Raw genomic sequence first — 27,761 nt, forward strand, 5'->3', positions numbered from 1 at the left:
TGACTGAGTGGTTCGAGGATGACCAATTAAGTGTTTCTTTTTATATTTCTAAAGCGAGGAGGCAGACTCGTCCGGACCGCGCTCGTGCCCCGGCCTCTCTGCCTGGCGCCGCCCGCAGCGCATGCGCTCCGAGGGCAGCCCGCACGCGCACGTGCACACACACACGCGTGACCGTGGAGCCGCACACCGCCGCTCCCTTTCCGAACTGGAGTGGGCGTGGCGGGGCACCGGGCCCGCCGGCGGCGCCCCCCCGCACCGCTCCGCCGGTGCTCTGGCGGCGCCGCCACCCGCCCCGCCGCGGCTGCAGCGCCTGCAGCGCCTCGCGCATATCATGCTGTTGCGCGACTCGCACGCCGCCCCCACGCCCGCCCGACGCGCGCTGCACACGTTCCGCGGCGTGCACAAGATCCTCGAGCCGGCGCCGTCGGCCGGCACGCCGGCGCGCTGCTCCAGCGGGGACCCGCCGCCCTCCCCGCCGCGCACTCTGCCCGACGAGCCGCGCTGCTCGTCGCTGCCGCCGTCGCCGACGTTCGCGCGTCGCACGCCCTTCGACGACGCTCCCCCGCCGAAGCTCGACTACCCGAAGAGCGACTCGAGTGTGGAGCTGCGTCGGCGCGCCTCCTGCGAGAGCGGAATCTTCTCGGTCGCCAACGAGGACCTGTGCGCGCCGCCGAGCTTCGGCGCCGTCTGCCCGTGCTCGCTGATGGGCTGCCACCGCTGCTGGTGGTGGCGACGCGACGTCGGCGACCGCTCCCTCGACGACGAGCCGGACGGAGAGCGCGCGCGGCTCCGCGTGTGCTCCGACTGCCTGCACGTGTACGAGCGCCTGCTGCGCCGCCGGCCGGCGCCGCCCGACGACTCGGCGCTCTCGACCACGGTGAGCTCGCTGCGCAGTCTCGACGACGAGGCGGAGGCGGAGGCGGCGTGCGAGGTGGGTGACGTGGGCGACTGGTCGCCGTTCCTGTGCGAGGGCTCGGCGGAGGAGCGCGAGGCGCACGTGCTGGCGCGCTGCTGCTGCGCCGCGGGGCTGCGCGCGGGCTGCGGCGCGCGCGCGCTGCACGCCGACGAGCTGCGCCGCGTGCTGCCGCGCGCCCTGCAGGCCTTCCCCGCGCACCTCCTGGCCGCCTACAAGCGCACGTCCAGCGTTTACACGGACAGCTCCGAGGACGTGGCCTCGCTGGGCTCGGACAGCCTCTACGACGACCGCATCCCCCGACACGTGCGCTCCGCTCAGATCTCGAAGATCGTCGAGTACTTCGAGAGGAAAGGTGCCGACTTCCGATGCGACGCGTTCAAGGCGCAGCGGCTGAAGGTATCGGGCGGGTTCGGACCGCCGCTGCTCGGCAAGGAGTACTTCGTGGACGTGAAGCACCGCGGCGGCGTGGCGAGTGGCGTGGCGAGCGGCGTGGCGGGCGGCGCCCGGGCGGCGCAGCGGCTGATGATCTGCGAGGGCGCGGTGCGCTCCAAGCTGCCGCTGTTCGACAAGAAGTCGTAACGGCGCGAGCGCGAGGTCGAGCGGCGCAGCTCCATGTACCGCTGACCGCACTCGCGCACTGAGGCTCCCGCCGGCGGCCACTCGCGACGGCACTGCTGTTATTCAGGTTTCTAGGGATCGTGAGAGCTATATAGTACTGGACGACGGCGTCCGCGTCTCGCTTCGGGACCGGGACGACTCCCGTGCGTTCGTTTGACTGAGTAAAATAAGCGTTTCGTTCGTTGTAATAATGAGATTAGAGAGAAGAATGTAGACGTTATGTTAAATGGCGATAAGGGGTTCGGCGTATCGAGTGATAGGAGAATCGTGGCCTATCATTTTTGAGGCCTTTATAGGTAGATTTTTAGCCAAAATATTACCCGAGATCGATTAGATGTAACGGAAAATGTACTTTTTCATACTTAAAAATGGTATAAAGGATGCCTGTAAATAGTTACATTTTAGGTTAATTCTGTTAACATATTTATAATTTATATACAGTATTATATTATTACTTGCCAGTTTTTATAAGTTTGTAAATATTATTCAGAGTAAATATAGGTGAAGAACGTCATAATAATATCGTAGTTTCGGGAGTGGCAACATTTTGGATACTGATTTATGTTATAACATTTTGTATTAAAAATACTTTATCATTTGATGCTTGATATGTATAAAAAGTTTGTGTTGATCGAAAGAAAGAAACGTCTTTATTTCTTAGTATCCTAAAATATTCATATTATTACCCAAAAAATATTCAATGCGTGTAATAATCCGCCGCATGTATACTATTTCGGGCAGAATTCGTCCTAAAATTAAATTATAAAATATATTAATAAATGGACATGTTACTAGTCTTTTAAACGTGTCGCAATCCGTCGATTTACTTGTGATCTAATGTATAAAAACACACGATATGATATATATTTATTACAGCTTAATATATTGAAAATATTTGAAATAATGTAAACGATTTCGTTTGGATAAATTATGTGTCACATCCGGCTAGAAGGACCAAATTATGATTTGTCAATTTGAATATTTCGGTTATTAAAATTATTTGGTACGAAACTAATACAATTGTGTTTGTACAAAGAATATTTAATTTATCATTAAATTTAGAATCAAAGGATTCAAATTTAGAAGTTATTCTAAAATAAATTCTTCTTCGTTTCGGAAATTAAAATTAAAAAAAATTCAATAGTGACGTATATCCGTTGGTAATTATTCTAACCGATTCTCTTGTACAGAATCTCTAAACTTTTATCGAGTCAAAATATTGCTATCTCCTTCTTATGTCTGAGGTTAAAAAGGATAACTAACCGCGTCAATTTAATTTAAATTAGAGATTTTTTACTACAGAATCAGTACCATTCAGAAATGACTTACTTATGATTTGTTTAATCGTAAGATATTAAGGTCTTACGATTTGTTTACAATACAGTTATATCAATAAACTGATATATTTCGTCTTCACTTAAAACATCTTCGCATGCTAAGTAAACAAACTATTAATAATTTCGAGTTCGATTCAAGTTACAATAAAACTGTGTACAAATATGTGTCAAATCGATTTCAAGCTAAAATAGATTAAAAAAATCGATTATTTTGATAAGTTTACGATTACAATTTTGAAATTTTACATTTCGATATGTTGATTTATTTTATTTTATTATCAGTCGTAAACTTTTATCGAGATATTCGAGAAGGTCGATTCGAAATGCATATATTTTTGTAAATAAAATTATTATCTATATATTCATCGTGACTAACATCTAATCGTGTTTACATCAGGGTATTTGTATCAATTTGTAAATAAAAATCATTTAATATAGAGTATATATTATCTCTAAATTAATATTTCCTGAAATAATATATTCAGATACAAAAGTGAAAATAAAATCAGTGCCAAATAAAGATAACGATTAAATATTATGTTTGGATTCACAGATAAAATAAGATTGCTACGAAAAAAGATCTATGAACAGTCGATTGAAACGACACTTTTGAAACGATTCGATACGATATTTCGTTTGTTTATTGTTTGATTCATTCATTTCATTCAAAAATGAATGGAATGATAAACAATGTGAAGCTAATGAGATGTATAATCTGTCACAAAAGTGTACGGTCAGCTCCAATAAGATTTTTTCTCACTTTAACTTTATTCGGATAAAAAGCAATTTTGTATCCGTCCAATGTGTTGTAGGAGTTTTATTTTGCAAATTCAAAATATTATTTTTAACGTTTCAGAAATATCATATTTTTTTTTACATAAAAATACCTTCCAGATTATGTAAAGTTTTTTTTTTTAATAAAAATCATATAAGTAATACATATTACTAAAATTGTTGCCAACTTACATTAATATTATATTTATTGTGCTTATAGTATTTACAAAGTCGAAAACATCCAAACATTTTTAAATTTATTCGTGTACTAATTATAATATATCTGTGGCCGTCATTAATATAGTGTAAAAAAAATTGTAACAATCATATGGTAATACTGAACAGTGTTGCCATGTTTAGTCCATTCCAAATAATAACATAATTGTTGATATATATTTTGTTTCAAGAGATTGTTAATGGATTAAAGACAACAAACTGAAAATATTTACTGGTGTTGTATTAGCAGAATAATTTGGAAGCGGTCCTAAGTTTTCGTACCATTTTCCACCCCTACACTTACCCTAAATGTGTGGTTTGATTATCGTTCATTACATTGTAAGTATAAATTTATTAGAATGTAAGAATAAAATGTTATACTAAATGTAAAATTGATAGCATGTTAAATTTTTTTTGTAATGCCATCAAAGATTACTTCAACTGGAATCTAATGCATCCGTCTGAGGCCGCTCTTTGTCAGTACACGACAATTCGTCGCTGTATTGTTGTTCCATTTAAATATATATTTCATTTGTGAAAATTGGATTGGAATGGACTATAATTGAGTAAAAACGTTAACTAATGTCAACCATCGATGGTGTAGGAAGTAATATTTGTCAGTTGTACCTGTTAAACGATACACAGTAAGCAAGATTAGTTATCGTGCAATAAACATGTGAATATTTCGACTGATTTCTGTGGTTTTGTGAGTGTAACGCGTGTTTATACATATATGTTAACGGCTAGAATCCATTTTCAAATATGACGTTATACTAATGTTGCCAATTTAAATTATAAATAATAGAATTACAGTTTTTGTTACAATTTTCAATTTAAACTTGGAAAGAATACGAGTTCACCTTTAAATTCAGTCTATTAGTCAAACTTAATGAAATGATAAGAAATCATTAATATTTTTTAAGTATCATCCAATACTTGATTTTGCACCAACATCAATAGAAACGCCTCTATAAATATTGGTTGATATAATTCTAGCCCTTATTGTTCTATTGTGAATATTGCAAGATATGCTGATTGGCAACACCACACTGCCTATATGAGCGAATACGCCTTACTTTCATGAAACCACAACCGCAAAGGAAACGGTGTAACTTTTGTCAATTATTCACTGAATTATATAATTAAATAAAACTATTATTAACTTTGTTCGCTCAGACAAAGTTACACCACATTGAGCATATCAGTTTCAAAACATTTAGGTCTAGTTATTTTTTATAATAAATCTAGATTAATAAGACCCGAGTAATTTCAGAAACTAATGTTGTGAATTTCGAAAATGACGTTTTTTTTATCTGTTCAATAACAATAGATAATAATAACACTTAATACAGATAAAAAATTAAATCAACTTTAATAAAATAAAGAGGCTACTTGATCACTTCGAAATTACTCGAGTTTTTAATGTATATCGATTAAGTTGTAGTACATCGATTCAATAATATGTAATACATCTTAGTACCTCGTCAAAGTTAGCAAATTAAAAGTGATATGATAACTCGAATGTATTTTTCGAAATCATTAGTGTGACCGGGTGCTAACTTGAGTACATATTAATGACGGACTGTACGATAGATCCTAATGTTCCTCGTTTTAGGGCACTAACGTTAAAATAGGGACATTTTGTTACATCGGTTGTGTCTTTTTACATACCCGGACTTGCAATAGTTTTATTAGCCGATTGAGGCGGTTAAAGAAAATAATTTGTAAATGAAGGTGGTATTAATAAATATATTTTGTTTCACTTGATGGACATTTATTTAGATCCTTTGAAGCACTTCCCTAGTGTTGTTGTCTCTTTTCAGCATGTTGGTTTTCAAATAGGTAGAAAGAGCAAAAACAAAAACCATTATTTCCCCTATAAACATAGAAATATTTCGAACAATATGGTGAAATAATCAAGCATTTTCCGCTTTTGTTAGCCTTTATTTCAATATTTATTAAAGTTTATATTCATAACATTTTTTTTTAAATTCGTCGTCGATATTCTTTGCAATTTCAGTTGACAAATCTACATTAATCCTTACAAACACATATCTTGATTTTTTCAGGTGATGTTTTCTGTAAAAATAGCAATGCTTACTACTTATATTAACAATGCTTAATACTTGGTGGTAGGGCTTTGTGCAAGCCCGTCTGGGTAGGTACCACCCACTCATCAGTTATTCTACCGCCAAATAACAATACTTAGTATTGTTGAGCCAGTGTAGCTACAGGCACAAAGGACATAAAATCTTAGTTCCCAACGTTGGTGGCACATTGACGATGTAAGGTAATATATCGTACAGCGTCATTGTCTATGGGTGATAATGACCACTTTCCATCAGGTGGCTCATATGCTCCGCCAACCTATACAAAAAAAAAATGCACTTATATTATTGTTAAATAGAAATTAGCTGGAGAATGCATGCCATTCTCATTCATTCGTCATGTATTATTACAGTGTAAATATTTGTTCGTTACGAGGGCAACACAGTTGAGAACGGAATAAATAAAAATACAGATTAAAATTTGTTTTACTAACACTTACTGCCGCACTCTGTAAGGTTCTTTCAAAGTAAACCAAATAAACACTTCAATTTTTAGTTTAATGGCTTTTAGTTATGCCGACAGGGCACAAATTATTTCGACAATGTCACGTAGGATGGAGAAGAAACGATTGAGAATCCAAATAAATCCATTCGACTTATAATTTTTTATTACTTTATAAATTAATCATTTATACCCACTTTAATAATTTATATTAAAAAAAAATGTTTATTTTTTAAATTGTCATTTTGTAGGCTTTTATTACATGTTATTATGATAACGGAAAAAAAAAACATTGTATTCCGTAACGATTTCGGAGTTCCATAAGATATCTAGTAGATACCATGTTTTCGTACATATTGTTAGTAATATTATATCAATGTTTTAAAAAATAGTAAAATGGTCGGTGACAAAATCTCATTGTCTTTGGTTAATAGCAATATGACAGAAGGTTATATAAGAGTACGGTCTATACCGGAAGACTCTATAAATTAATTTGTAGCTACATAAATCACAATAAAACTAATATGAAGATATAGGCAGAAGGACAAGCAAATGAGTCTTCTGATGGTAAGTGGTAACGACCGCCCATAGTCAATCGCGCTGTAAGAAACATTAGCTTCTTACATAGCCCATGTGCCGTCAATCTTGGGAACTAAGATGTTATGTCCCTTGTGCCTGTAGTTGCACTGGCTCACTCACCCTTCAAAAAAGAAATACAACGATACTGGGTTAGTACCCAGACGGACTAGCACAAAGCCCTACCAGCAAGCAAAACTACCACTATTATAGGCACATCACAGTAAAAACAGTCACACATCCACACTAATACAACAACTAGATCTTTATTTGTAATAAAGATTTAGACGATGATGAGTTCTGAATATACTTACGCGTTTAACTTTAGTCTCGCAAATTGGTTTAGTTTCCCACACCAAAGCTTTTAATTTGTCAAAATTCTTATACAGAAGAGTCATCAAGCCCATGAATGCTGCTGTACTGCCGAGAATAGGAAACCACTCCTTGACCGTGGAGTCATCGCCGCTTCCTACACCGAAACCACTCCACCACTCTAGAATCCACCAACTTGACTGTGATGATTCAACCCCCGATATTGGTTGGCCTCGTGGACGCTCACTCTCTTGTCTCTCTTGTTCTTCAGCACTAAAAACATACATATAACATATTTTATACACTTTCGAATTTTAATAAAAAATATAAAGCAATAATCATGAGATAAAACAAAATTGTATGCATTCATTTACAACAATAAATACATTTTGTAATGATAATATGATGAATAAATAGAATCTGTATTTTCTCTGTCTTGATGTTTCTGTAATCTGTAATTTTGGAAGACATACAGTGCTGGTGTCAATTTCCACTTATAAATTAAAGAGTGGTTATAAGAGTTTTTGTTGCTTACCAGTCGCACATGTTGGTAGGTCGTCTAGGTATCTTTATTAAAGAAAATTAAAGAAGACATCGGTGATTCGTATATAATAAACATTTTTGTAAATTTTGTCATATAAAATTGTGTAACAGAATTTCGACGTTTATTGACATTTATATGTGACAGCAATTGAGACAAGTAGAAACTTCATTCTTCTTCAATCTATTTCTACCTTATTCCATGGAGTTGGCACTGAAAATAGATAGTATTTCATTAAATTGTAATAAAAAAACGACATTATACTTGAAGTTGATCATTTATACAACATTATCATCTTTACATCGTATAAAACAAAGTCGTCCACCTATAAAACAGATTTTGATGCTATTTTTAATGGATACATAGTTTTATTCAAGACGAATATTTAATACACGCACAATATAGTAGAGAAATTATTATTTTTCCAGTTACGAAAGTGATGGCGTAAAACACATTTTTTACATTGCAAACTCTGGCTAAACTCTACGAGTAAAGAGTAGAGAGAATCAAAATAATATACTACATTGTGCACCTTAAAGATGTCTTCGAAAACGTCCACAAAACTATATGTCTATCTCTTAGGGATAACACACAATAAAAATATTTAATCCTTTACTTTTCACGAGAAATAATGGCTTAATTATAAAGCGATTTTAAGCAATACAGCTTTAATCCTTATCCAATTAAGTACAAAATATTGTGCATTTACATAAAGATCAATATGGCCCTTTACAGGATGAAATTTAATTTTTTTATTACAGATTTAAAACAAAAGGAAATAGCGGTTTATATTTTCTAATGACAAAAATCTGTTGTAAGAAATTCTATACTATATTTAATATCGATGCGAAGCCGGAACGAGTTGCTAGTATATGTGCCTAACATTCGACTCTTTATAAACAGATATAATAACAACGTTATTTTTATATCTACGAAGAAATGAACAATGATTTTGGTGTTCGCTATTTAAAAGAATACAGGATGTTGATATTATTATATGTGTTTTATCAGTACGTTGTATCTCGTTACATTGAAGCCGTATATTTTCGACGCGTGTACCTACATTTTTATTTTCACCAATTTTCCCTAAACCACTTGACGTATTTGGATGATGAGGTAAATAATTGCACTCTTCTTGAACGATAACATACCGTTTTTTGATAACAATCGATACCTAATTATCAATCAAATTATCAAAGATAATGGTTTTTACTCGATATAAATGTAATATTTCCTTTAATGTATTTTGATATAAGTATTCCTAAACGAACAAAATAATAAATTTGGTTTATTCAAAAATGCGTTTTATTACGTAATACAAATTTCGACATATGTATGTAATAACTTTTTATTGATATCGATTTAATACTTTATTATGAATATAAAACTACTTGAGAACACACTTAATGCCAGCAGACATTTAACACAAAGATTCGTTGATATAACTTTTTAACATATGCATGTACATACACACATATAAGTATCCCACAGCTGGGCAGATGCCTCTCTCACCAGTTAAGGGAAATATGAACTCATATAGTGTCAGAATGTCATCCAACTTATAAGTATGTAATATTATCATACCAAAATAATTAATCTGGGTCTTTTTTGAGTTTAAACTCAGGGCAAGGTCCACTGATTTCCTGGGCCTAATTTTTATTTCAAATTTATCTCGTGCTCAGTGGCGAAGGAAAACATCGTGAATCTGCTCGTGATGATGAGCTTTTAGTGAAACTGCCTGCCTGTTACTTTGACGCGATTTATATGTGTTAATTACTGTTAGGCTGTCGCCGTCTATGGTCTACCATACTCTTTATATTTCCCATAGAATATTACTTTAATTTGAGAGTACTCTGTCCAACCAGAAGTATATGATATGATAACTGTCTGTGATTCCGTAAAAGTTAAGTTGAAAAATACGTAAAGTAGTCAATCTAATTTGTGACTTCTTATAATGTAATACCGTATATGTATCTAGTTCTTTTAAAACAAGATAATTATCATGCGTCTCATCTTAAATATATATTAATAGGTATTAGGTACATTCTATGACACGTTTTGAATGAAAATAATCGTTTTAGACATGGGAAATATATTAAGCATGTGCTCAAATAGTAATGTAATATATAAATACAAGAAAAAAAAATGTCTATAACTAACACAATACATACAGGTATTATTACAATAAATATGTGTGTAAGTAAAATAAGCTTATTATTTTGCCACGAAACATTTTTCGAATGATGAGTCATTATCAAAATTTATTTAAGTCTACATTAGCTAAAAAAATTGACTGGGAATTCTATTAAGAAAAATTGTACAAAAGGCGCTCTTATTAATATAACAACCATCTCTTCCACAAAACTACGTATTTGAATGTGTGCGTATATGTAATGTTACTAACACAATAATAATACATACGTATTAAGTCGATTTTAACTTACATCATTATCTCCGTCTTTTTTACAAGTACAAATGTATCGTACAGCTCCGATGTTCTGATTAGTTCCCTTAGCATAGCTGGAATTATTCGCCAGGAACAGTTTATATATCACCGCCAAGACACCGGCGCCAAGCACTAGGCCCGCAGCAATCGGTACCCAAGCATCACGGTCACTCATCATTACCTATACAAATTGTACTAAGAACCTGAGAAGATATGTATTTTTATAGGTCATCTGATGACAAGTTGATTTCCGTAAATGACATTAGTACTGTATACAAAAAAACCTTCAATAACGAAATGGTTTACAAGCTGACTACCGATGAAAGAAGTCGCGGGTTCGATCCTTACCACTTGAGATTTGTCGTCACCACTCCCAACACAAGCTTTAAGTTTAATTGTAGAGCTAAATAGGAATATTAGTTATTCAATAAAACATCCCCAAAATAATAAAAAAATGTATATTTCAACGTAAATTTGATTCCACTATTATTCATAAGGGAAACGGTTTTATTAATAGAGCAGGTAAATACACTAGCCCACTTCAAACGGTCACTAGGAAATTAGGAGTACATCATTTACTACTAATTATATTAATAAGCTAAATAAGTACATAAAATGTTTATTTAATTTTTTTAAAGTAGATCAATTTGAAATTTGTCCGCCAAACAATCTTCTGTCGTGGCAGATCCACAATCTGTTTCCGATAATCGCTAACTGTTTTTTTAATTCCCCATTGTCTACAAATTTGCTACGGTAAGTGAAACCGTATTCAGTAAATGTAAAGCACTACTATTGTAAAACATTCCCGTAACATATGTAGTTACTAACGTTTTATATGCTATAAATATGTATACACCATTATTCATATTGTATCTATAACTTTTAAAACCATGAAATTAACCGAGACCAAGTGACGAACACAAAAATATTTGACATTCTAAAGACATTTGTCAAAATTATAGTAAAAAGATTATTAGTTTCAGTTTTTATTGATGTCAATAATTAGAAAGGGAAATTTATCAAACTAGCTGAGAAATATATATTTAAATAAAATAATTAGAGAAAAAAAAACACATTTACTTTTCGAAATTTTATTAAATAAAAATGAAAAATTTGCACCAATATATATTGATTAAATCTTAAAATATTTATATATCTAATTCAAGTGTTGCAATACAAATAAACAATACAAACGATTCAACTTTGTTATCTTGTATCATTGTCACAATATTGTCGGTTTTAAAAATATTTAATTTATATTCACATGAAACATATTTCAAATATATAATAATCAGAGTAACCATCTGTATGTTTGATATTCGTGATCGTCCAATAGATATTTAGCTACTTGTTTATAATTATAAGGGTCATCCAATACAGACAACAGTTGCTGAACTTTACTTTTATACTCGTTAATTAAACCTTGACTGATATTTCCTATCAAATTGTGACGTCGGTTCCAAAAATATGGTATTTCCTTTTTGTCGAGAGCCATGTAAAACTTCCTTAACATATGTTTGAATAGCGTTGCCATGTCGCTGGTCTGCCACATATGACTTTGATGTGTTTCTTGCAGTTGAACATATTCCAATAAGAAAAGAGTTTTTATATAATAGCTTGCTATTCCATTCATGTTCTGCGAATCACGGAACTTCTTCAACTGCAAAAAAAAAACATTAAGTACAACTTTAATACCATAGAAAAGGAACAAATAATATATATAAATAATAAACCTATCTCAGCCTGCCTAGCCTGTGTGGGGCGTAGGCGTCCTGGGGGAATATCTAACAGAGAACGGCCAGCAGTGTCTCTCCGACTAATATAACCGTGACCATCTTACCTAACCACTAAGCGTCGTTATTATGGCATATGTCCCTCAGATAAAGTCATGACAGAACCATACTCCGTAGTAGGTAACGTAGGTAAGAGCTATTGTAACATGCTCTACAAATCCCTCATGAGCGACGTAGTGAAAATCGCTGGAGTCGATAAGTTCTCAAGGCGACCACGAATGGAAGTTTCAATGTGACCAATCCAATACAAAGTGCATCGAAGCTCTTGCATTGTGAAAAATCTTAAGGACAGCCTTTGTCAACTAAGTATAAAAGAACAAATCAACAAACTAACGTAGTGGACATTTAATATAAATGTTTCACCAATACATTGTTATATTTAAACGATACATGGTATTAAAATTTAAAACTACAACATTAACGACGATTTAACGTTCCATTGTATGGATATTAAAGAAAAAAACATTATCAAAAATATACTAATTTAAAGTCGCATTTTCGGTGGACTTATCTAGATTAAATGACTAATTAGCCCCATAGATATGTAACAAGCCCTTGCACCAGTTTTCTAAAGATTTAAAATAAAATACAAATGAATATACATTAAAAAATATATCGGATCGATATCATAGAAGTTTAGGAAAGAACTTACAAAGCGGATCGTCTGACGCAACTGGTACGTGTTGTTTAGGAACTGTTTCTCTTGATCCTGTAACGCTATGCGCCATGAACGTTTCTCGTCATGGATTGTGTTACCGCCTTTATTTGGTTTCGGCACAACCATCCAATATTCTCTTCGACATTCTGGTGGTATCGGGCGGATAACATTCGCCTCTATACAACGATCTTCCGGAAATCTTAGCGCGGGAACGAGGTCAACGTCCAACTTAAAGTTTGGAGCTTCTATTATTATAGTCCAAGCTGGACCACTTTCGGATGTTCGAATAGTGTAATAAACACCTTCAACGGAACAAGCCGGTAAATTTTCTCTTCTTGGAAATCGATTTAACGCTCTATTGCCGACACTTTTGAACCAATTAGTAAATTTCGATCGAAGGATATAGTTTTTTTCATCCAGCCATTCATGCGCCGTTCTATTGATTAGACAATCTACGCCGTCTCTCACCAATAGCTTTTGATATTGAACACCAGCTCTTAGTTGAACAAACCCAGGAAAATTCGGTTCTAGGATAATATCGCTTTCATTTAGGTTACGATCGCGGCGTAAGTTTACTGGCAAGTCGATTACGATATCCACATCAAATTCATCCGGCTTTTTAATTCGGAGTCTATCGTAGTGACTGCCAGCGAATTGAATCTAAAAAGAATACTCGTATTACATAAATTATGTAACTTTGAAAAAATAATACCTAGAAAATAGTTAAAATAAAATCAATTGTAATATGCAACATTGTACAGATATATTTTATTATATACAACAACAACAACAACAACAGCCTGTATATTCCCACTGCTGGGCTAAAGGCCTCCTCTCCCTTAGAGGAGAAGGTTTGGAACATATTCCACCACGCTGTTCTAATGCGGGTTGGTGGAATACACATGTGGCAGAATTTCTATGAAATTAGTCACATGCAGGTTTCCTCACGATGTTTTCCTTCACCGCCGAGTACGAGATGAATTATAAAGACAAATTAAGCACATGAATCAGCGGTGCTTGCCTGGGTTTGAACCCGCAATCATCGGTTAAGATGCAGCGTTCTAACCACTGGGCCATCTCGACTCATTATTTTATTATATACCAAGAAAATAATATAACGTAGATAGATAATGCTTACGTTGCTGGAATACCGGTTGTAGTATTTGTCAACTTCCTTCATATTGTTGTGTATTTGACTAAAAACTTCAGTAAAAACACGGTAGTGAAGTCTAAAATCCTCCTTTTTGAGAGCGATGTATCTGACGTATATATCGGCGAGAAGACCGTTTAGATTCGTAATATTCGGCGAAACAGGTACCGAAGAAGAAGAAATCGCACTGAACAAAAATAAAAATATTCTTTAAATATATGTATATATAAAATTATTTCGCAATGCCTACGCAGTTCAAACTAATTGAAATTAAATATAGGATCTTTATAATTTGTACAAAAATCACTTTGTACTTCAAGCAGCGGTAAAAAATTATGATTAATTCGTATTTTGCCATTTCAATAATGATCCACGCAAGTTTATATTATAGTGCGGGACTTATTTCTAAATTAAATCACAAAGTATTGATAGAAACTTTTTAGTATTAATTCATTATATAAATATAATTTTAATTCAACTTACTCTTCCATATTAGTCGAGTTATTTGCAAGTGGTTCGAGTAATTCAGCGAGTGTGCTCAATACGCCCCGTCGTTTCTGTGTCGACTGCGCTACAGTAGTGGTACTAGTGGTACTAGGGGTACTAGTGGTAGTCTCCAGCTGAGGTTGTCGCGTTAAATAGTACAAGGTACCGGCTGTGGCTGTGATCGCCGCTGCCGCCGCTCCGTATTGCCACCATGACGGGCCGTTATCTCTTCCACCACCATTACCTCTTCCCTCATCATTATTCCTGTCACCATTCATCGTGCTAATGATAATATACAAATGTCAATTAAGATTATTTTTATTTAAACAGTCGTCTTTTCCTTAATAAGCAATATTTTAAAAAAGGAAATTTATTTCACCAAAACTTCGACTCCAGACGTAAGTTTGACGTATTGGAACAAAAAATATTTTTTTTATATAAATAAACACGTAACAGTTTACTTTTAGAGCCAATGATGTTGTAGTAAACAGATATGTTATTAACGCGCAAAAAGTGAAGCCTAGAAAACGTCCTAATTGGGACGTTTGCCTTTAGTCGTTCAACGTAGTAATACGTTATAATACATCATAATTACGTAATAATACGTTTTACGTAATTAAAACATCTAGTTATCCCTTTTACTTATTGATTTTATCAAGCTATTCTTTTTACTTTTAACGAAATGTAAAAATAAACTAAAATAAACGGAATATAGGCTCTATATTAGGTAAATAAATGGCAGTTTTTTTTTTAATATTGCTTTCGAAGCGAAGTAAAGCCCGAAGCATAATAAATCTTGATATAAATTAAATAAATGACGGAATAAAATGTAATTATTTATTTTATATCGATTAAAAATAAACCTAATAACAAGGAGACCGAGTCTAATCAAAAGAATAACAATCTGTCTTAATTAAACAATTGAATTAATATCATTACACTGTATAAAACAAAGTCGCTTGTCCGCGCTTAGATTTATGAATTAAGCAACGAATTATGATGCGGTTATTTTACTAGATAATACTGATTCTAGAAAAAGGTTTTCTAATGTGATATCTTAAAGAACAAATTCTATAGTGCGAAACCGTGGCGGATTAGTCAAATATAATGCCAAAAAAGTTTTCTTAATAATAGCTTTTATATAAATAGTCTAAAAAGAAGAAATATTAAGAGCATTGTTTTTTGGGATCAAATGTGTTATTTCATTATGCTTACCTACCTTAACCTACCATACCTTGAAAATATAACCCATCAAATAACAATAACATTTTCAAGCTATTTTTGATGAAAAATAAACAAGAAAATATTGAAATAATATCAGTTTTAAATTTGGATCGGTAATTTTTGTTTAAATATTGTCAAATATAGAGTGTATAGTGGTTTTTATATATAAGAAGAAAAAAATATATTTTAATTAATACTTATTTATTTTTTAATATTTGAAGTTGCATTTTTGGCTTATTATGAAAAAATCTAAAAAACGCGATAACTCAAAAATGGTTCACTTTTGTACTATGCATATGGGTCTTAAAATTATTGCAAATAGTCACCCCCTCCACGGGAAAGACAAACAAAACACAATAGTTAATAAACATGAAACTCGTGACATTTATATAGAATTTGAATAAAAAATATTTTGGTTTTCAGCTACATTTCAATTTTTGATTTTATATTTGTTAAATCCTATATGGAGCGAAGCGAAATCAATCTCGACTCAAGTAGTCTATGACAATTGACAGTGGGAGTCCCTCAACTCTTATTTTTTTAGCTAACGTCTAAAGCTCAAACAAATAAACATAATGTAATGTGTACGAATTAAATTCTGTATCTTTTTAATAGCATTTTTCTTTTTTCTATGGAATGACCAATGAATACTAATTATGCACAGTTATATTGGGTTTCTAAGGTTAATAACATGACTGCGGCCCGCCTTTGGTTTTTTTCCCACCTTGCCCCTGTCTTTTTTTTTCGCTAGAAAAACGCTTTACTCGTTTCCCCCTCAGGATGTTGTACTGTGGGGGGTATGTGGGGCTCGCCGACGCTGAAGGCACCGGAATACCCACTAAGAAACCAGCAGTACTCACTCCGTCGGGAGGCATCATGGGATCGCTTGCGCATTCTACCGTGACGCCCCGATGGTTGGCCTACCACGGACTTCCAAGCTAGAGGAGTTCCTGGGGTACAGAGAACCCGTCTACTTCCAGCGACGTTTATAGCTGGAGGAGAAAGTGCGCATAGCTCTGCTGTCTTCTCCCCGGTCTTCTTCGTCGAAGCGAATCCGCGGAGGCGTAAGGAGAGTCCTAACGCGCTCGCTCCGCAGCTCCTCTCGCTGCCTATCATGGCGGTTATTACGTTCGGCAGCGAAAGTTCTCCGCCGATTATCGCCACCAGGGAATGCCTCTGAGGCCCCAAGCGGCACGCTCCACCAGTGACACGCCGTGTCCATAGGTGCACCACATGCGTGGCAGGCGGGTGTCATTTACCGCCTCACTATCTTGTGCAGGTACTTACCGAAACAACCATGTCCGGTAAGCACCTGAGTTAGTCTGAATGTGAGTGTGCCGAGACTCCGTTTTATCCATTGACTCAAGTGTAGCATGGCCGGCTATTGGGGACCCCAGGTCCTCCTCTCATCTGCGAATAAGGGCTGGTTGGGCAAGAATCCTTACTCGACCCACCATACATACCCGCACTGCAACAGGAGTGGCGAACGACAGGTCCACAACGGATTCGCCTTGCTGTCGCACGCAGATGTAAACCTGCTCCCTGAGTAGGGATAGGCTGGCTGGGGTGAAGGTCAGTCACCTCCTCGTGGTGCACCCTGGGCAACGTTGCCGGCTTGAGCTTGCGGACCATGTGAGTGGCCTCGTTGGCTAGGAGGGAGTGGGAGCCTCCGAGGTGTTTTACACCGGTGGTCATCTGCGGAGCCTACCATCTTTTCCGTCGCAGCCTCCAGTGGCGGGCTCGGGGGAGTTCGTCACATAAGCACATGGAGGATGAGGAGGAAGACGCTCACTAGACGCGCTTTCCACGTTTGTCATTCAGCCACCTCACGGCGGCTGCCGCTGGTGGGATCGCGGTTGCATGCCCTGGGCGATCCCGTTGCCTCACCACTCGACGACCTGGTGGAAACCCGAGGATGGTTTTAGTGGGTAGGACAGGGCATTAGGCCCTGGCACGGGGCCCTTATGGCCCCGTTTGAGTCCCACATACCCGTCACGGTTTCACGCATGCCACCCTGACGGGGAACCGTGCGGCATACTTAAAAGAATTTCCTCCTCATTAAACAAAAAAAAAGGGATAGGCTGGATAGTAGGGCACACTTGGACAGCTCTCCCTTGTGAATTCGTAGCAGGATTTCCCCAGGCCCGCGATTTTGCATTAAAATCGCCGAAAACCACTACTTGTCTTGGCGAAAGACTGGCCACCACAGCTCTGAGAAAGCCGAGATGGATTTCAAACTCCGCCAGGCTGCGGTTAGCGGAAAAATATGTGCCAACAATTACATACTCTGTCCAACCCACCCATACGTAGCCCGAGCCCCTCTCGATGTGTAAGGGAGGGGGTTGTGGCCCTTGCTTACCAAGAGGTTGCCGACCGCGGGACTACGGGATTTTATTGTGCAGTTTATTTTCGTTATCCGTGTCGATGAAGATTGTCGTGTCTTTGACATCATTTGTTGGACAGAATTATTATTAGCTATGATTTTTAACATCATTAACTAAATGACCTAAGCCAGACTTTAAAATGGGATCAATTTTGGATCTTCAGTCGTATGACCTAGCCAATAGACCAAAGAGACCAAAGAGAAGGGTTCGAAATTAAATAAGATATAAAATGATCTATAAAAGCAGAAAAATAGTCCAAGAAACATAACATCGAAACTATTAAATTTTACAGTAACATAACAGGAAATTATTCTTTTTGATTAGAATTTACCGAATTGTAATAACATAATATTTTATTAGTATGGTGTAACAATCATACACAATAACAAACACATTTTACATAAAAAAAATATTAGAATAAATACTTAATGGCCGAGAAAAGATACGACATTAGGTACATATAATTATTTTAATTTTTTGTAATAACTATGAAAAAAATATTCAGAATATTGCCGAAAACATTTGATATACTTAATGCTAATTAAGTATTAAAGCAAAAAAACAACATTTATAGAATGCATTGTATATATATACAACACACATTCAATTAATAAACACAATAAAAGATAGATAATAAATAACGTACCTGTTCCTTAAAAATAGCAGCAAACAAATCTGTTAACAATTGCTCGAATCTAAAGATTATCACTATTCACTACTTCACTAGTTTGTACAATATACAGTCATTAATCGAACGTATTTAATATTTATACGACGTAAGTGTATCGATAGAGATAACCAATAGCCAACCGAATTACCGAACCAAGTCTCAAACCACAAGTCATATCGTGTACTCATTCTTATTACCAGTACAAAAAAATGTTTTTCATAAAAATAAAATTGAAACTTTTACACCCGAAAAAGATTGTGATCATGTCTAATATATTATCTTAGATAGTACTTAATATTAATATATTGTTTATTATATTTAAGTCATGATTTTAAGAAATTGAATACATTTTTGTTTTGTTTTCTGGCAGCATTTCTTTTCTAACAGGGAATTACCTTATATTAAAAAGTAAAAGACAATACGAGAATTACGAGAGTTGCTGGAATAAGATTGTAAATTTGAACAGGGCTGTCAGACCGTATAATTTGATAGAATTACGTATTATTTATTCACCTCGTGACTAAAGAATCATAAGAATATGACAGATTGACTTAATATTAATATATTGTTTATTATATTTAAGTCATGATTTTAAGAAATTGAATACATTTTTGTTTTGTTTTCTGGCAGCATTTCTTTTCTAACAGGGAATTACCTTATATTAAAAAGTAAAAGACAATACGAGAATTACGAGAGTTGCTGGAATAAGATTGTAAATTTGAACAGAGCTGTCAGACCGTATAATTTGATAGAATTATGTATTATTTATTCACCTCGTGACTATAGAATCATAAGAATATGACAGATTGACTTATATGATTTAATTGGATAAAAAAATTGTAATATAAACAGTACGAATTAAAGCAGAAAGTAGCAGTAAAAAAAGTCACCCGTAAAGTACTGTCTAGCGACTTTACAGTAAGTATTGAGTTTATTAAATTAAGGAGTAAAACGAAACTTTCATTTTCAATACTTATATTTATATACTATTTATATACTAACCCCACGTATATTAAATAAGTTGGCCCTACTGGAAGCCCTGAAAATAGATTTTATATGTAACATTTAAAACTTTGTAGTATTTCTAAATGCTCTTCGACTGTTCAGTGTTCATATTAGCAACTGCATCAGTTTAAGTACCAGCATTTTATATTGTTTTTGGTTCAATAACCACCCTTCCTTTTATTTATAATTATCTTATCTGTCATAGTTTGGAATAATGACGTGTATATGAAAAAATAAACATTTTTATTTTATTTACCTAACGTAAATTAAAATTTTACCGACCTTTTTAGTAATTTTATAATATAAGCTGTTATCCTAAGTTAATTTAAAATTAGGTAAGTAATACTATGTTTTGTAAGTGTTATTATAGTAAAGTTTAATTATTAATTGGATTACTTACATTAGTGCCTTAGTTATATAAAATAGAAAGATATTTATATACATAGGCAATCTAAATAGTAGGCTAGTGAGCTATTTAGTACGTATTTAGTATGTTATTATGAAAATATATTTAGATTTTTTCATTCATAGCGTTGGTTGTTAATTACATTTACTTGCTGGATGAGATTGGTTAATTTACATGTAGATTTCTCCATCCATTTTCTGCGATTTAGAACACAAATATTATTAACAAACAAATGAAAAAACAATCTTTTCCAGATAAAATATATCATCATGTTAAAGTGTTACAATACAAGATGTATTCAAGTGAAATGTATAATATAATAAATAATTATTATTTAAGTAATAGTGATCTTTGCTGTTTTCCTTTTTTGTTGTTTAATTTGATAGAGACATAAAATTTCCAGCACCAGTAATCTAACTAAAAAATACTGTACTTTGGCAATTATTAAATTTAGTAGCTCATGAATTAAAAAGAGGTGTAGATATAATAATAATAACAGTAAAGAAGCATTTATAGATAATTATTCAGGGGTATATATAATAATTTAGTTACATTTTTAATAATACAATGTAAAGTAACTGGTGGTAAATATAGAAATTCTTTTGGTTTTTCTCTATAGATCTATATTGCAAAAAATTTATTTTATTCAATATTTTAAATCACAATTTCAAAAAGTGTGTATTTGAATAAATTATATTATAATTGATATTGATAATTGCTAGCATTAAGTAACTATAGTAATTCCATGGTAAAGCTGTGTAGTAAACAGAATTAATGCTAAAATGCACATTCATTGCATATTCAGCGGTTCGGTGCATTATTTTTCACTATTCACTGTTAAACCGTTTTATTAAACTTTTTTCCTTATTTTAGTTTATTATGTCGGCTAAAAAGAAAAATTTAGATGTCTACCTGGGAGAAGTGTTTAAACAGTTTATTGCTTTAAAAGAAAATGATTTGAGAAAATCACAGGAGGTTTTTAAAAGTGTCTTTGAGCTTTTTAAACAGAAAATGGGGGAGCAGTGCAACTACTTTAAGAAATATGCTAGTCAGGTTAGTATGAAATTGAGTATATTCGTTTTTGTAACACTTATAAATAAATTATATGCTGTTCCTTTACTACTGCTGTACAATATTGTTTAGTCTTTATAAACAGAATATAGCTTTACAAATATTTTCTTGTGTGGGTAAGTGAAAACATTGTAAATAATAAATTTAGGGGTATATTTATTTTAATTTTTTTTTTTACAAATAGGAGCAATTTGTATGAGTATTTATTCATTAATTTTTTTTATTGTTTACTTCATATGTAATCAATCAAATCAATTTTATTCCAGTAAACTTCACAATGAAGCGTTTTGAACACATATACACAATATGTATACTTTTATTTATACAAAATCAATAACAACTTGGCATCCATTAGTATTACTACCTCACACTCAGAATACACAATGTACTGAGTACCATCTGATATATTATCCTGACTGAATGTATGTATTATGTTAAATATCAATTAATTCAACAACAAAGTCCGAAAATTTCATCATAGTAAATATGTATGTTTTGGACCAAGTGATAAATTAGGACATTATATATGATACAAGGATATTAATGAGTAACTACTTCGGGCCATATCCTTATCTAGTGATAATGATCACCAATCTTAATTATTTATCAAATTGTCTGGTCATTATGGATATTAGTAGGACATTGGGCAATCTAATATTGTAGATAATATGTTGTAGGTAAATACGGACTTCAAAAAATCCCTGGGAAAACTGAAAACGCCTGGTAACTCAATGTAATACTACCGTTTATTCAGTGATACGTTACAAATAATTTCTCTACGTTAAAACTATTACGAGACAGGTTTTATTTGTTTTTAGAAAAAAAAATTGTTCCATAAAAAAACACTAGGGCTAAAAAAAACAAGTCTAGAGTTAACTGGAATTTCGTTTTGCAAATACCTCTGATAGGTCTACATTTTGATTTTGTACATTTCAATGATAACGAACATAATCAAGTACCCGTAAATTTTATTTTCTTGCTTAATTCGAAAAAATCTATTATTTTTAAAGTTGACCCATTTATTTCAATAAAAATTACTGTTAGAGAAAAACGTGTTCCTTAAAAATTTTGGTAGAAAGATACTTTTTTTTATGCGTTTTACTGTAGAGCCAATGGTTTAGAAAAAATGAAAAATTAATCAGAAACTTGTGTATTTTGTCACGACACACAGAAAAATATTGTATATCCGGTCTAACGTAATCTCAATAGTAGAAGGTGGCGATCATCTCAAGAGCGGATATACAGTAAGGTTGACGTTTAATTCCAATATTTAAATCGTAACATACAATTTTGTAATTAAAATTTTGAAGGTACAGAGTATGGCCCTAAAAAACTCAGCGACACTTACAACAGGAGCTGATGGGTCGCACAATGCCTACGCCTTCTATCCGGTATTCTTCAGTACCCAAACCAGTAACCCACGCAACTCCACGTGAATAGAATTTCCGACTAGAATTTCCAAGGTTGATCACTCGTGAGAACTTTCGCCATCCACGAAACCCAATGGTCGCCTCGTATCGCTCTCACGGCTGTGACTCCCTTCGGATTCCGCAGAAAATGCCTTGTTTTGACTACTAAGAGCGTCCACATAAATGCTTGCACTGTACGGATCACTCAACAAACGATTTATAAACATGGTGATAATGGCGGTCCAAGGCAGCAGCGGCGTTGATAACTTTCGGACTTAGACGAAGAAACTACTGTTTAAAGTCGAATTGAACGTATATCATCTGGGCCCCACTTAAATTGCCGTCCGTTCCGTTCATGGTGGTTAAGGTAAAAGAAATTTGTCCCCTGAGTTGATTCAAACATTGACCGTTGAATAATATGACCTCTTTTGTTTCGAGTAAACACGTTATCTGCCACACAATATATGGGGTAAAGCTAGGGTTTGTTTTTATCTATTACCTTTTCTTTTTGAATATGCTATGTGTTAGGCGATAAAATTGTAAAGTGATAAATTAAAAGTGAACAGTCTGAGATTGAATGAAGTATTACTCCACAGGTCATGTATGCCGGTAGCGTATATGACGGTATAAAAGTGAGCAAGCTTGATGAATTCGACATGGACATAGTGATACGCCTCCCCGTCAACTATGCCGATGTCGGAGAAAACGGCATCATTATAGAGAACGACGAGCCCGGCTTCGTAAAGTTAAAAATTATTAAGGCTTTTGATAATTTAGATAAACAGAGGGTGAGTTTTGTATTCAGTATCACGTTCTTTCCTAATATATGAATTGAATGTAAAATACGCACGAGAAATATAAGAACTTCAAAGATCATCGAAATTTAATTTGGTCGTATATTGACTTTACCATTCAAAGTATGATGGGTGTAATATATACTTTTCACCAAATTTACCATAAAAACCAGGAATCGTGAAATCACATCTGTGTCAAAACGTATTTGAAAAACAAGTATTTGTATATATATGCATATGTTACAAATTTGAGTCATATAAAACTATGTATGTTTAGTCGGGGTAAGAAGAAGTTCGTCACCTTAGGATCTATTTTCCTGTGCTCAGTATGGGCGATAATCTGCTTTACAGAATGAGAATGACATATTGCGTCCCAATGATTTTATGTTTAGATTCAAAAGGTACTAAGAGATTAAGACTTGATAAAGGAATGCATTTGAAAACTGACGAATGTTTTCTTACTCTGACTGTACATAATCTGGTTTCCGTCTAGGAGTGGGATACCTGTCATAAAGTAACACGAGACTGGCGGGATACGGATAAGTATTTGCTACAAAACAAATTCCGACAGTGGCTACATAAAATAGTTCAAAGGACCGTTAACGATTTGAATGATAAGGTCACTGTTCTTGGAACTACATACCTATTGTCGTACAAAACCACTGGGCCAGCTTACACGTTGAATATACGGAATAGTGAAGGCGATGAGGAGTTTCTTCTTGATGTCGACCTTGTGCCTGTAATCAGATTCATGCTACCAAGATGGCCTGAAGGGTACAGGTAAGTTATTTATATTCAAGCAGTCAATCAGCAGCCCTATTTCTCTTTTTTTTATGGAATAGGTTGGCGATCAAGCATATTGGCCACCTGATGGTAAGTGGACAGTACCGCCCATAGACAATGGCGCCGTAAGAAACATTAGCTATTCCTTCTATCGCCACCAACGTTGGAAACTAAGACATGTCCCTTGTGCCTGTAGTTACACTGGCTCACTCACCCTTCAAACCGGAACACAACAATACTGCGTACTGTTGTTTAGCGGTAGAATATCTAATGAGTGGGTGGTACCTACCCAAGCGGGATTGCACAAAGCCCTACCACCAAGTGAAAACATCTAATGTGTCTTGGAATCTAATACGCTTAAAGATGATAACTTGGTTGGTGTACAATTTTTTTCTTTGAACAGGTTTTATAAGAACAGAGCCTGTGGGTTTTACTTCAGACCAGAAGCATTTATAAACCCTTTACAACCAATTCGCTACCATTCGTGACCAGAGATGATACATCCCAAACGTTACGATTAAATTACTTAATATATAATAATAGTCAATAATTATACATTTGGGGAAATTAAATTAGTAACTATTGCTTAAAGTTAAAATTTATTGATTAAAATCTCGCTAGAATCCATAGCCAGGTAAACGTTTACATTGAAACTATTCCAGAACCGTTGAAAATACTCAGATAAAGGAATGGTTAGTGGTGCCAAAGCCAAACAAGTCGGTACAAGACGAGGGCGTGAAAAACCGTCTTTGGCGGCTCTCCTTCCAGGATTACGAACGGGACATGATCAAGGGCTGTCAAGGATTGAAGACGACCATACGATTGGTACCGTTTATAATTTAATAGAATAACATTTTTTTATATAGTGAAGCAACCGCTTTGGTTAAATTTTTTTTATTTGATTCGTAATTATTTGACGACCGTGTTTGAGTAATGTGTACAATGGTCTTCACGGGTGTACGCAACTCCGAGGTCCCGGGTTCGATTCCCGGCCGAGTCGATGTAGAAAAATTAATTAGTTTTATGTGTTGTCTTGGGTCTGGGTGTTCGTGGTACCATCGATTGATGTGATTTTCTAAAACACAAGGGCTTTAGCTACTTACATTGAATCGGAGTAATGTATGTAATGTTGTCCAATAAATAAATAAAAAAATAAAGGTTACTCCTAATATTTCATAATTATTAATTTAGAAAATTCAATATGAATATTTTGAAAATATGCCGAATTCAAATCAGGTAAAGAAATTACGCGACGAGCTTGGTATGAAAGCAATAGCGAGCTACTACATTAAGACCCTGTTCCTGTGGAAGGTTGAAGCGACCGACAAACAGTACTGGCAGCGAAAAATAAGCGTGATTTACCGCGAAATGGTCGAAGAACTCTACAACGCCATCACAGAAAGAAATATACCGTATTTCTGGAACAAAGACAACAATTTAATACAATCTGTGAAACCGACAGTTCTCCAAGTATATGCGAAGAAATTAAAAGAAGTACTGGTCAGCATAGATTCAAATGACGTCGAAAAAACGGTCTACTTCCTCCTCAATACTGAAGAAAAAGAGGAATTTAAAAACTCTGAGTTTTATAAGAATCAAGCTATAGGTGATACTGTGAACAATATCGCTCGGCAAGCTTCAAACAGTGTTACTGATGACACTCAGCCGAAACTTAACGAAAAGAAAGATAAAGATAACGACCTATTAGATCTCGTAAGAAATCTTATGACAAAAATCGACCGCTTGACAGTAAAAATAGAAGAACAAGAAACAAGGTTGATTCGGCTGGAGAATGAGAGGATAGTGACAATAGTGCAAGATAAGCCGGTGAGTGTGGATTTGACTAAAGAAAGTGTTAATGATATAAGTCAACATTCCCAAGACACGGTATCTGATTTACTGATGTTTTAACCAAACTTAAAAAATAATCTTATATCATAAAATGACTTTTAGAATAAATGTGATAACACTTAGATAAGTAGATATATATATATTTTGTAAATGTGTTAAATTTAACAAGAATGAATATTATGATATATTTCTATAAATTCTGTATTATTTGAGCTACAGAATATTTGACTGTTTTGCGAGGCAAATGTATAAGGATTTAGGTAAAATGTGATATATTTGTATTTCTTAATTGAATATTACCATGCTAAAAATGTACTTTGTTAATTTTTTTATTTTAAAATAATATTAAAATATTTTCAATCCGGTTAATGTGGGTATTTCACTACGAGGAGTCACTTTCTGATATATAACTTTTAAAAAGTTGTATTCCTCAATTAACTTGTATTCACTATTGCAGCTCCAGTAATGTATGTATGCGGTGTTCTCATGCTAAACAAAACTAGATGAGGGACTATTCACATTGCATTTATAATGTTTAAGAACATTCATACTAATTTTTAGCTCAAAGCAAATTTTGTTAACAGTACCGCAGTTATAGTAGTCGTCGTAGGTAGTATTTTTTTTTCTAACTGTACCGGATTTTAGGACAAATGCATTTGATAACTAATTCTAAATTTTACTATTCCAGTCGCTTTTAAATTGTATTTATTCCTTTATCTTGTATTTTATCTTCAATTTCTCTTTATTTACTACTCTAAAGTGTCTTTATTTAATCATATTTATAATCATATTTTCTAAGTATACTTAGACTGTTTAGGATTTTTAGAAGTACTATGTTTAATGTTTAAGTAACAATACTGTATATGTATAATTATGATGAAATAAAATTTTTATAGCAGTTCCTCAATAAAAATTAAAGAATAATAATGACAAATAGGATTAATTCACGTGTCTAATGATAAATCAATTTAAGGTTTTTTTTATTTTTGTAAGTAAATATATATAAAAGTATAAAAGTCTGAACATGTTTTTCATTTATTTTGTATCTATTATATTTTTGTATATTTGTAACTCTAAAATGAAATTCAAAACGGCAAACACGAGGCCTTAATTATAAGCATCACTGCCGTGGGCGAAAATTTTTAATGGCAATGCTATAAGCAATGCCATTTAACAATTATTCTTCATCTATAAAACAGAATCCGACGTAGGTACAAGATCCCCTGTACATAGCACGGACTAACTCCACATACTTCCCAGGCAAACCTTTCTCTTTCAATGCCCACCATACTACTTCACGAGGCACCCTATTATTATTATTCCCTAGGCAAAGAGGCTTTCTCGAGATCAATGAAAACTATGTGCAGGTTCTTGTGAGCATGTCTGTACTTCTCGCATAATAGGCTATTTGACTGGTTTTTAAAATCCATTTTATATTATTTAGTAGATTTTAAGGAACCCAGTAAAAGTTGATTTTTTTTATTTCTAGTACATATTTGCCAAAAAATATCTTATTAAAAATTCCATATTTAAATAACGCGTAAAAACGCTACTTGGACAATACGGCGCTACAATGGTGTCAGTGACGTCACTTTGCTGTATTTTAATCTGTGGTACATATAGTAGAAAAGCAAGGTTTACAAGAAAGTGACTTCATCATAAGCCCGGCCAATCAGGACCGTTTTGTGTCACGTGACAAACTTTTGAAAATTTGTATTTTTATTTATTGATTTTTGAATAAATTAAGTATTATTTTTAACTTCCGTCAGTAAATAACCATTTTTGAACTCA

The 27,761-nt window shown here is 35.0% G+C and overlaps 3 protein-coding genes across 7 annotated transcripts in view; 2 read left to right on the forward strand and 1 right to left on the reverse strand.

Annotated features, from left to right (window-relative positions):
* The window catches only part of LOC124530340 (dual specificity testis-specific protein kinase 1), a 98,131-nt gene extending 92,508 nt beyond the window's left edge, over nucleotides 1-5,623 (forward strand). The window contains exon 8 of the mRNA XM_047104476.1: nucleotides 55-5,623. Coding sequence (XP_046960432.1) covers nucleotides 55-1,495 — 1,441 coding nt within the window. The 3' untranslated portion in view covers nucleotides 1,496-5,623. The remainder of the gene's footprint in view (nucleotides 1-54) is intronic.
* Nucleotides 5,624-7,301: 1,678 nt separating this feature from the next.
* Nucleotides 7,302-18,771, reverse strand: LOC124530341 (cyclic GMP-AMP synthase-like receptor). Of its 3 annotated transcripts, none has more exons than XM_047104478.1 (8): nucleotides 18,628-18,715; nucleotides 17,306-17,495; nucleotides 14,371-14,655; nucleotides 13,876-14,074; nucleotides 12,732-13,397; nucleotides 10,285-11,946; nucleotides 7,835-8,053; nucleotides 7,302-7,572 (listed from the first exon to the last, which is right to left on the reverse strand). In XM_047104478.1, exons 2-6 carry the CDS (start codon nucleotides 17,362-17,364, stop codon nucleotides 11,578-11,580), a joined length of 1,578 nt encoding a protein of 525 aa, XP_046960434.1. In that variant the 5' UTR covers nucleotides 17,365-17,495; nucleotides 18,628-18,715; the 3' UTR covers nucleotides 7,302-7,572; nucleotides 7,835-8,053; nucleotides 10,285-11,577. The 3 variants fall into 3 exon arrangements, with proteins under 3 accessions (XP_046960434.1, XP_046960436.1, XP_046960435.1); XM_047104480.1 differs by having other exon boundaries at nucleotides 17,390-17,495; nucleotides 18,628-18,714; XM_047104479.1 differs by lacking the exon at nucleotides 17,306-17,495 and having other exon boundaries at nucleotides 18,628-18,771.
* A 566-nt stretch (nucleotides 18,772-19,337) lies between these two features.
* On the forward strand, nucleotides 19,338-26,993 carry LOC124530342 (cyclic GMP-AMP synthase-like receptor). Of its 3 annotated transcripts, none has more exons than XM_047104481.1 (6): nucleotides 19,338-19,569; nucleotides 20,936-21,115; nucleotides 23,139-23,330; nucleotides 23,830-24,116; nucleotides 24,782-24,944; nucleotides 25,356-26,993. In XM_047104481.1, exons 2-6 carry the CDS (start codon nucleotides 20,942-20,944, stop codon nucleotides 26,028-26,030), a joined length of 1,491 nt encoding a protein of 496 aa, XP_046960437.1. In that variant the 5' UTR covers nucleotides 19,338-19,569; nucleotides 20,936-20,941; the 3' UTR covers nucleotides 26,031-26,993. The 3 variants fall into 3 exon arrangements, with proteins under 3 accessions (XP_046960437.1, XP_046960438.1, XP_046960439.1); XM_047104482.1 differs by lacking the exon at nucleotides 19,338-19,569 and adding an exon at nucleotides 19,612-19,991; XM_047104483.1 differs by lacking the exons at nucleotides 19,338-19,569; nucleotides 20,936-21,115 and adding an exon at nucleotides 21,420-22,909.
* The last annotated feature ends 768 nt before the right edge of the window (nucleotides 26,994-27,761 follow it).

This window comes from Vanessa cardui, chromosome 6, assembly GCF_905220365.1.
Source record: "Vanessa cardui chromosome 6, ilVanCard2.1, whole genome shotgun sequence".
NCBI lineage: Eukaryota > Metazoa > Arthropoda > Insecta > Lepidoptera > Nymphalidae > Vanessa > Vanessa cardui.